Source organism: Anser anser (assembly GCF_964211835.1).
Source record: "Anser anser genome assembly, chromosome: 20".
Lineage (NCBI taxonomy): Eukaryota > Metazoa > Chordata > Aves > Anseriformes > Anatidae > Anser > Anser anser.
Genome location: NC_139741.1, coordinates 9,023,599 through 9,034,553, shown reverse-complemented (window position 1 = coordinate 9,034,553; position 10,955 = coordinate 9,023,599). Strand labels below are relative to the sequence as shown.

General features: G+C 56.3%; 1 protein-coding gene across 1 annotated transcript; it reads right to left on the bottom strand.

Moving 5' to 3' along the window:
- Window positions 1-467: 467 nt before the first annotated feature.
- NCF1 (neutrophil cytosolic factor 1) lies at window positions 468-10,898 on the bottom strand. The gene is made up of 11 exons (XM_083806069.1): window positions 8,972-10,898; window positions 8,414-8,494; window positions 8,011-8,086; window positions 6,364-6,529; window positions 6,060-6,115; window positions 5,827-5,949; window positions 5,250-5,357; window positions 4,372-4,489; window positions 3,541-3,648; window positions 1,741-1,883; window positions 468-1,113 (listed from the first exon to the last, which is right to left on the bottom strand). The coding sequence occupies exons 1-11, from the start codon at window positions 9,041-9,043 to the stop codon at window positions 995-997; spliced, it is 1,170 nt and encodes a 389-aa protein (XP_083662195.1). The 5' UTR covers window positions 9,044-10,898; the 3' UTR covers window positions 468-994.
- Window positions 10,899-10,955: the final 57 nt, after the last annotated feature.

Here is a 10,955-nt window from a genome sequence, read left to right as displayed (position 1 = left end):
GCCGCCCTATGATGGCTGCCGGCCTCCCAGCATGGTGGCCCTTGGGCTGTGAAGCGGACAGAGAGATGGGCTGGGCGCTGCTGAGCAGCACCAGTGGCTGTGGGGAACCCTGCAGCCCCGCTCCACTGGCAGTACCATGGGTCACCCTATTCCCCTCACCCACCACCATCATTTCAGGCCTACTCATCTCATGGCCTCCTCACCTCATGGACTCTTCACCTCACGACCTCCCTGCCTCATGGCCACCCCACCTCACGGCCTCCTTCAAGGCTTGGCTTGCCCCAGCAAATATCACACCTGCACCCCCAGCCCTGGTTTCCCACTAGAGGGAGCAGAGAAGAAAGCTTTCATCAGAGAGCTGCTGTTGTTTAACCTCCCCAACAAATTTCCTACACATCGACATCTTGTACAAGATGAGGCCCTGTCCCTCTGGCCAGAGCAGGTTGGAGGCATGAGGAGAAACGCCATCATGCAACCCATGGGAGACGGTGCAGAAATGCAGAAATTTCTGCTGATGAGTTTATTGATCAGCCATGCAGACAGTGTGAAAGCCTTGAAATCCATACATAAAGTGCCTCTTTGTGCTACACTGGTCTTTGTACACATTGTTTACATGTTAAGGTTTTCCCACAATAATTGAAGCCCCCAAAACACACTGTACACAATGCTGGTTATTGATGAAATCCATAAAATCATTCAGAATACAAATATGGTACAAAAGGAGACCTAGTGATGAGGAACCTTCAGCAGGCCATGGGAATGCTCAACCCCCAAAGATGCTGATGGAAGGTGCTCACATCGCTCCTCAGGGCTTCACCAGCACATCTTGGACTTGCTGTGCCATGGAATTAACATGGGGCCCCAGGCTGCGTCTCCCCAGGCTCTCAGCTGCTGTGGGATCCATGTGGATCCCCTAGTCTGTCTCTGTGTCCCCACTGCATAGGAGCGGGTGGAGATAAAGCATCTGCTCGCTTGGTTTTGGGGACTGAGGGCCTCACATGATCTTTCTCCTGGTGCTCTCTGTACAGCGGTTCATGATGAGGTCTTTGCTGGGCCGGGGAGGAACAGCAGGTTGAGCCTTGGACTTGTTCTCCTCTTGCTCATTTTTCTCAGCTATGGGTAAAGCAGATGTAGAGATGGGTCAGAGCTCTGCACCACCCCACCCCTCTATGGACATGTTCAAAGGCTTCCTATGGAAGGACCACAAATCGTCCTGCAGTTAACATGTACAGTAACAGTAACAGCAATATGGGCAATGATAGGAGTGCACAGAGAAAAGCAGTGGTCCTAACAGTAGGCTGACCTCCCACTAGGACCTACTGAGGGCAGAAATGCCACCACTTTCCTTCATGCTCCTTCTCTGTGAGACCTATAACCAGGGGTGAGAAAATTTGTTGAAAAGAAACGCCTCCCTGCACACAATTTCCCCATAGCAGGAGAAGGGTGGACAGGCAATGACTACCCGCATGGGTTGTCCTACTGAATCATCGCCCTCCTGTGATGGGGCAGAGGCTGGAGGCTGTGCTACCTTGTAATGACAGCCCAAGGCTTGGGGCATGAAGTGCAGAGGATTTTGGAGAAAAGACTTGTTTCCTTCTCTTCCCACAGATCTTTCAGCGTGGCATAGAGATTCCCAGGTTTGTTTGCTCACACCACATCTGCAGCAACCACTTCTGGGGTCATGGGCCACGTCTGCAGAACTTCAGACCCATCTGGGGCAAAGGCCCCACTGAAACTTACAGATGATGTTGGCCTTGTTCTGCAAATTGGCCTTCATGTTCCTCCGGCTCTGGATATACTTCCTGCTATTCCTCCTGTAGGTCTCCTGGCTGATCTGCTTCCGGCTCTGCTTGTGGATGCTCTTAGCATTGCGGATGGTGGATCTGCAGCGAGTCAGAAATGAAATGTTCAGTTTCCACGATGGCAACTCTCACTCCACCACTTTCTTGCTGAGGATGTCCCCGGCCCTGCCTCTCCCAGCCCCACTGCAGCTGGATGCTACGCTTCTCCCTCTGCCTCGCCAGAACACCTGTACCTGCTTTGCCTTTTTGCTTGGCACAAGGCAGCAGGTGAATGCCAGCCCTTGTGGGTGAGCTGCCATGTACAGAGGCAGCTAGAGAGGTGCTTTGGAAGCAGGCACTGGTGGGTGAAGCCTGAGCACAAGCCTGGGAGGTGGAGATGGGGATGGCAAGAGAGATCAGGCATAATGCTGAAAGAGCAAGATATGCATGAGGTTTTCTCTGGAGTTCAAGACAGCCTTGGAAGCAATGTAGGGGTTTGCTCACAGATGGATGGATATATACATATGGTATCTCTCCTGGCTGCAGCACTAAGCTCCCTGGTGTGGGGTTTTGGGGGACAGAGCTTGGGACAGGTGCCTGTGCAGCCGTTTGTGCGGCACTATGCCAGCAACAGAGAAACTACAGAGAGAAGTGAAAGGCCAGGCCCTGGGGCGATGCAGAGCCATGCTGTTGTAGGAAAGTCCCAGCGTGCAGGACCGTCCCCAGGCAGATGGACAGAGCCTCTTTGGACAGCTCTTTGGACACCTCTTTGTCGTCCTTACCAGGGTGAGAGAGGTGGCTTCAACCGCCCACAGCATCGTCCTGCTCCGCTGGAGGCACCTGCAGCCCTCTGCAGTGCCCAGTTGCCTTCAGCCCCTCCCTGGTTTCAACACGTGCCCCATTTCATAGCCAAGCTCTTCCCCGCAAGGGCAGATCACAGCCTTTGCAATGGGGGTGCTCTGAGCCCAAATTCATGCTTTGGCCGCTCCCTGGCAAACACCACCCCAGCCTCCATCTTCTGCTGCTGCTGCCTGCTGCCATCAGCAGTGCCACAGGGGTGGCATTTGCCACAGGAGCAAGTCACTGTCCTCACTGCCTCACCTCCCCAAAGGTATCAGGCAGTGTCACTGCACTCAGATAAGTAGATTTGTGCTATTTTACACTGGCTCACCTTCAACCATGCTCCAGCTGAGCTGGATTTTGAGAGATTTTATAGAAGGCCGCCTTGTTTTCTTGTAGGGAAGAAAAGATCCAGGCAAGCTCTGCCCTTCCTAGCCATTGTCATTGCATCAGAATTAATGAGCTATTATTGCTTTTTATCTTTTTAATCAATATAAAATCCCTTCCATTAGCTCAAATCCTCCCATCAGATTAGGCCATTTGGCAGCTCTGATTAGTCAAATCTCTCCTCGCTTCTCAAAGATTCAGTGGATGCACTTAGGAAAAAAATCTAATTTGAAAATTAAACGAGATTAGCCCAGAAAAGAAACTTTGCAGAAGGACAAGGAGAAATGTGCCTGACTGGAGGCTGCGCTGCAGCAGAAGTGCCAGCTGCCCGTGGAAGTCAGGAGCACTATTTTTGCTGCAGCCCTGCAGGATCGGCCTCCTGCTCTTTCTCTGCCCTGCTCACGTCTCTCCTGGGCAGTTCCTCATCACCAGGCCAAGCAGGGGACACCACAAAACCACTGTCTGGTTTCATTTCACCCCCTCGAAGAAGAGCTTTCGCCCTCCTCCCTCCCTCCTGCGGCTCTTCTCCTACCTGCGGGGGGGAATGCTCCGGTTCCTCAGCTCGCTCTTCTCGGGGGTGTTCGCCTCCCCTGATCTCTGCAGGTACATGGAGGGGTAATAACCCGTGCTTTCATCCTTCCTGCAGGGTGACACAAGGCAACATGGCTTGAGTTTGTGACTCTGTGGCCACCACCTCCTTGCGCCTGTCCCCAGCAGCCTGATGCTGGGTGTCTCATGCTGCTTGCGGGGGTGGGGGCTTCCACTGTCCCCCCACCTTGTCTGCGTGGGGCTCTCCCTGAAACTGGGGCCTGAGTCCCAACACCAAGTAGGCAGCAGACAGAGCAAAGCCTCACAGTTTTCCGGGTCTCACCAACTTGTATTATCTCTATTATCTCCTGTTTTGTTTTTTTTTTTTTTTGCTTGTGATGCATCGGCCAGGGCCCCCTCCCAGGGTTTGTAGCTACCACGTGTCCCTGCTGCGAAGGCACAGTCTGTGAATCCCCAGAGCACAAATGCCACTGGGTTCCCCCTGGGAAAGTCCAAGACCACAGAGCAGGCCAAGGCTGGGATGAAGGCTGAGGTTATGCAAATCAGAGTGTGCCAGAATGCCGAATAACGGACACATTTTTTCCACCTGACGCCTTCTTGGATATTTCTGAGGCACCCAGCAGAGGAAGCCCCAGCTGCAATGTGGTTGCACTTTGCAAAGCCACAAGGCTACTAGAAACAGTCCTGCAAAAGGAAGTGTTGGGCAGCGGCACCAAACGGTCCGTAGATTTCACAGCCCTGATGGGGAGGCCTCTGCTTCAACCCTTCCCTCTGCCCGTGGCCCTTTGCCTGGTTTCTTCTCGGCGTCTCTCACCTGACGACCCACCAGCCATCGAGCAGCTTGTGGATGACTTCGATGGTGTCGCCCTCCGTCAGCGTCAGCTCGTCCTCCTCCACAGCTGTGTAGCTTTTCTGGACCACGTACCGCTCACCTGTACATGTGAAATGGGGACGTTTGACGGGTGGGTTGTGCGTCACCCCCCAGCAATGGGGCTCGGTGTCCCCTTCCACTGAGCCACGGAGGCACCAGAGCACCAACCCAAAATTTTTGGCAAGGCCCAGGGGGCTTCAGGTCTCCAAGCCTGGGCTGAGACTTCCCCAGCCCTACCCGTGCCTGTGGCTCATCCAGGCCCCTCTGCAGGAGAAAGCTGGCGAGAGCAAGTGGAAGAATATCCTTCTTTGCTGAAGAGCATGTTTATAACTTGGGTGACTAAATGAGGAACAAGGAAGTGTTGTGCTAATAGAGTCTGTTGCAGTGTTTTGGAAGCCACAAAGACGAAGCCCTGAGAGCAACCAGCATGAGTGTGCAGGATGCGCATGGTGCGGACCCTCTCCGGCTGCAGGGCGACGCAGAGGGCTGGTAAGGGGAGCGCAGGAGCTCAGTGTGAGGGACAGCCCGCGCCTCGGCTCGGGTGCTGCACTGAGCTCGTTGGCTAACCCAGCAGCCCAGCAGGCATCCCCCTGGCTCAGGATGGGCACTGGATGACGATGTGCATCTCTGATGAGCCAAAACCAGCTTAGAGTGCTGAGCTGCAGGTCATGGGAGGCTTCTGATGTCAAACATGAGGCACTGAACCATGAGCTTTATCCCTCCTGGCAGCTCCTACAGCAACTGTCAGTCCTGCCTTGCCATGGACCAGCCTGGGGACAGGCGGTGCTCTTGGGGACGCCGTGGTTTTCTGAACATTTTACCTGCATAGTTGGGCTCCTGCTCTTCAGATTCATCGGGACCATCCATCGGCTCCAGATATGCAGCTGGCACCCAGCCCCGTTTATTCTTCAACTGGCAAAACCACCAGCCTGCAACGAAAGCAGAGTGGGCAAGAGCAGGGACCGCAGGGACGGCAGGCACCGGCTGTGTCCCCGGGCTGGACGGTTTGTTTTTGTGCTGTGGCCGGGGAGCCCGGCCAGCTCACCCTGCTTCCTCGTGGGCAGGAAACCTCACAGGCGGAGGCGTGCGAGGAGCTTGCAGGCTTTTCTAGGATTGCCTCACACCCTCCCCGGCCCAAACCGACCGTCATGTGGCTCCATGTGAAAGTGAATCTTGCCCCAGCGGGGCAGGGAGGGCTGCGGGGTTCAGTGCTGAGCTTCTGCTCTCCATCAGGAGACCCCGAGCCAGCCTCCCACCCCTCTGCCAACGCGCTGCTCTAAGGAACGCCCCAGGGATGCTGTGGGGTGCTGTGTTCAGACACGAGACGCAAAGGCTGGCCCCAGCCCTGATGAGGTGGTGGCCAGGACAGGGCTGGCCCTCGGAGGGACGGACACTTACCGCTCTCACTCTTCTCCACGATGTCCACCATGTCTCCAGCTTTGAGAGCCATCTCAGACTTGGAGCTCTTCTCGTAGTCGGCGATGGCTCGGTACGTCTGCAGGATGATGGGGCCCGTGATGTCTGCGGGGGAGGAGAGAGACGTTCCGTCCCGGCCCAGAAATACCCTATTTCAGCCAAACTCCAGGACAGCCTAAAGCAAAATCCACCTGCGTCCCTCTGAGGACTCTTACCGCTAGCGTTTTTCTTGGCATCCTTTGGCAGGAGGAACACCTCGGGCTTCTTGATCCTAGATGGGTGAGAGCAAAGGCAGCTCAGTGCTGGCAGCCCCTGGACACAACGGCGGTGCCACCCCCCGCATGGAGCCGGGGGGAACAGGACGCAAAACCCACACACGCCCCTGCCCACCTAACCTCACAGTGGGTCCTGAGGGCTAATTATCTGGTGACTAATTGGTGCTGCACCACTTCAGCACTGCCAGGTGCCAGCACCCGGGGCTGGAGATGCAGAAATGTGCCCCGCTGCAGCTGTACTCACTGGCTGTCGGTGACGGGGCTCATGTCGTCGGGCCGCACCTTGAAGAAGTTGACCACGTGCAGGCAGCGGGAGATCTTGTGGGGCAGGTTCACCAGCGCGTAGCAGTACTCGGCCAGCGTGCCCTGCCTGCTCTGGGTCGACCGCTGGCCGTCGAACCACTTCGGGGCTGGTGGAGAGGAGAAAGGAGTCGGGACAAGCAGGTGAGAGCCTTGCTTTTGTCACTTTCTCCAGCAGGCTGCTCTGCATCATTAACGCTGCCCTGAAAACAAGCAGGTTTGGCTCCGGGCTGCTGCGTGGTGCCCATAAAGTGAGGCTCTCCAGGGACATGTCCCAGCCTCCTCCCTTGTGGCCAGCACACGTGGGGCACACGTGGGGCACGTGGGGAGCCGAAGGAGCTGCAGGGAAGCTTGCTGCAGGCTGCGGCCGGTTTGCAAAGCGCTGCAGCCGCCCCTTCCTCATTTTGGCTCTGTGCGGCTGGGGATGTGAGTGCGGCCCCAGGGCCACAGGCAGCTGGAGGAGAGCTTGTGTGGCCAGGCTCAACCCTGCAGCCTGCAGCCCTTGTGAAGCTCTTACAAGCCCTGAAAAGACCCCATTAGACTCCATTTCAGCTATGGGATAACCTCCACGTCCATGCTCTGACCAAGCCCAGCTGCACCAAGAGCTCTCCACCCTGCGGGGCACAAGGAGGGGCTCAGGGGACCAGCCCACGGCCGCGGGGCACACGGACGTCCCTCCGTCCCACCAGCCATGACCAAGGCAGCGGCCACGGCGCGTGTCCCACTGCAGCCCCTGGTAGCTCCAGGGCCCCAAAACACCACCGGCAGTCCCAACCCACGGCTCAGCGTTGAACCCCACGTCAGGGTGTGCGTGGCTCACCCGGCCCCTGCAGCTGCCCCACCCCTGTCTCCTTCCACCCCCAGGGCTTTCGGTTCCCCAAACACAGCGGAGCGCTGCGCCAGGCCGGCCCCGTGCCCCAAGAGGAGGCTCCGAGCAGCCTGGCACGGCGGCAGTAGGACAGAAGGGTCCCAGCACGGCGGGGATGTCCGGCCCCACGGGGAGCAGCCACCCTGCCGTGAGCTGCGGGTTTACTGCTCCGGTGGGTCACAAGCCATGGCTATTTTTCATGCTCCTTCTTGCCCCATTTGAAGCAGGAAATTCCAGAAAAGAGGGATGTTTGCTGAACCGCACCTTGCCTGGGTACAAACCACCAGCTCTTTGGATCAATTTATTCCCTCTCCTTGAACTCACACTGCTTCACTTCCTCTCGTACAGTATCTGTGTTGCCATAAGGGCACAAAAAGCCATCCTGGGGATGGTGTCACCGAAGGAGAGCTCTGCTCAGCTGAGGCTGCCCAAAGCCACTTTCCCTTTTGCATTGACCTGGGGATGGAGCCAACACTCAGGGACACGTTCCTGGGGCACCCGGTATCAGGGAGGACGGATGGGGTCTGCGGCCAGCCTCTGCTGGGGGAAGCAGCCGCCGTTCAGGCAGCCCCTGCTGGGGTTTTGGTTTCAAGCCCAGAAGGCAGGAACAGAAATTGCAGCGAGCACCTGCACAAGGGCACCCACAGAGCGCGGCCGGTGGGGACTTTCCCAGCCAGCGGCAGTTTCTGTCCCAGCCTCAGCCCCCAGCGCTCTGCCCCTCACCTGGCAAGTGCGGGATGATCCGGTTCTCCGCGTTGATGTCGCCGGATTCGATGGGGAACATCTCCTTCAGCGCTTTCTGCAGAGCAGGGCCAGGCAGGGCCGTGAGGATGGTGCAGGAACCCCCCCCCCCCCCCCCATGGCACCCTGACTGCTGCTCGCCCCCTCCCGGCTGCACCCCATGGATCGACACCAGGAGAAACCTCCCTGGGGGGCATGGGGCCGGCAGCTCCCCCCTTCAAGGCGTGAAGGAGATTGAAACGCTGGGACCCAGGAGCCTCTCTTCAGCCAGGTTTGTTTCGTGGGAATTTCAGCTGTAATTTGCTTTCCTCCTTTTCCTCTTTTTCCCCCCTGCCAGCCCCAGTGCACCGGGACAGGGGCTGGTGCCCACCCCAGGACCACTCACATGGAACTCGTAAATCTCAGTAAACCGGCGGTAGACGAGCTTTTCGGTGAGGTCGTTCCACTTCACCAGGAACATGTAGACCTGCAGGGTTAGAGCAGAGGTGCTGCAGCCCCGTGGGCAGCCGGGACCCCCAAACCCTGCTGTGGCCTGAGCCCCTGGGGCGTCCCGCAGATGCTTTGTTTTAAACTGTGTATTTTCTGTCTGCTCCCCCCTGCACGGGAGTAGCTCTGCGCAGGCAGCGGGTGAGCTGGGAGCTGGAGACACGTGGCAGGAACAGAGAGGGGACAGAAACACGAGGTTGGGTGGGGATCAGAGGGCAGAGCCACAAAAAGCCCTTTCCAAACCTGAGAAGCAACCAAGAACTTGAAAAGGTGGTGCCCAAAATCTTGTGTGTTTAAGACTGCCTCCAGCTCATACCACCAGCCATGACCTCTCTGCCCCAAAAAAAGGGATGCTCTTAAAGCCCTCATCAAACTTATCTCAAGAAATGCCTTGGTCAGGCTCCTGCCCCTGACAGACCTCGCTGCTCAACTTGCCAGGTATTCGCGGCGTACTTACGTAGTGCTGGCTGGGGAAAAACCTCTTCTCGTAGCCCAGCAGCTCGATGTGCCGGATGAAGGTGTCCCCCATGGCTGCTGCAGCTCTGCACCGTGCTCCTGCCTCCCCTTGTGCCTCTCAGCCTCTCCTCCTCTCTGCCCTCGCCCCGCGCTCGTTCGCTGTTAAAACCCCTGGGAAAGCGGAAGCAGCGCTGCAATCGCGCCCGTAATTGTTTACCCGCTGTGGTTTGTATTGAGCCGGGTGCTTCCCTCTGGGAGTCTCCAGTCGAGCCCCCTCGGTGGCGCCGGGGAGAGGGGAAGCAGGCAGGCGGCCGGGCCACCAGCCCCGATGGCCCAGTGTCCCCTCCACCGCTGCCCCGTGATGCACAGGCGCTGCAGTGCCCTTCTTGCAGCAGCCACGGGCAGGACAAGTGCCCCGGCAATGGCAGTGGGAGCAGGAGCCTTTCCCTGCCGCCCTGCAGAGCTGAAGGTGCCGCGGGGAGCTCCCCGAGCCCAGGGGCAGCAGCACTGTCCTCCTGGGCACTCTCTGGGGCAGCTGGGGCACGGCGCAGGCAGGACGAGGTGGCCACAGGCTTCCGTGCAAGAGTTCCTGCCCTTGCCTCAGCATTGCCTTTCCGCCACCTGCAGCTTCCCCAAAAAGCTGCCGGCAAAGGGCTCTCAAGTGGCCCTTGAGGCTGACCAGCAAATGGGGGCCTGGGGAGAGAGCAGGAGACGGGGCTGCAGAGGGATCGACTGATTCAGTCGATCAAAGGGATTGTAATCAATCAAAGGGATTGTAATCAATTGAAAGGATTGGTGACAGCCTCCACGCGGGATCCAGGGCTGTGTCCTGCACGGACAAAAGAGGAATCCTCACGGAAGCCGAGCAAGGTGAGCACCCTGCCCGTACAGCCCAGCCCTTCCCAGCACCGAGCAGTTTCTTTTTCATTAAAATAGGGACTTCCCTGCACATGGCAAAATTATGCAACAAGTGAGACATATATATATATAAAAACCCCACACCCAGGGCTGTTTGGATTCTGTTTCATATGCAGAACCATCAGCAACATTTGCTTGAAAGCTCATTTCATAATGAATGCTTGTACTAAATTTAAAACGGAGTTACAGGCAGCGCATTACTGGAAACACTTAATTCGGATGTTTCTTGTTTCCTCATTTTTCATCTTGTGATGTGAAAAATGGAGTTTGTACATTTTACTGCTGGTGCCAGTTAGCTTACAACGTGATGCAGCACGTAACGCGGTATGACACGTTGTTCAGTGCTTCCACTAACTGCCCTATAGTTACTAGAAAGGAAGAGACATAATTTTAGAGGAAAATTCTTGGAAGAATAATGACCCAGCTGAGAAATAAGCTGATTTATGGAGCTCATGAGATGATCCAGGTTTTCAGATCCGGAAAAGAAGGCTGGCATCTGAAGGCAGGACCTGATTTTTGAGAGGTGCTGAGAGCTTCCACTGTCCTCAGGGGTGACAGCAACAGTGTCGCTCTTTTCTGTGCTCCACCCACAAGCAGTACCAAAGCCTCCTAGAAATTAAAATCTGATGAATGGAAGGCCACCCTCGTTTTGTTCAAAATCTAATTGTTAATAATTTAAGCTTAATTCAAGTCAAGGGAGGCCACGTTGATGTCACTGATGGCAAACTGCTGCATGTATGAACAGTATTAAATGCTCTAGCAGTTGCTGCAAGATCAGGAAAGTGAGGTGCAAGTCTGTCCCCTCCCTTAGATAAGACGTACAGAAAGAAACCAAACTGTATGTGGAAAGCTTCATATCGAAGAAAAAGCACTGGCCAACGGCTGCACAAGGACCGTGCTGGACCTCATCTGACACCTAGTGGTTACTGCTCAATGAAACTGTGGTGCCCTACCTGCGGGACACCACGCTCCAAGGTCAACGCCTCGAGCCCTACGCCTCTTGGAACCCAAACTCCCGTTTGAGAGAAAGGAACTGGTCCAAGGAGCAGGACAGGATTTTTAGGTTC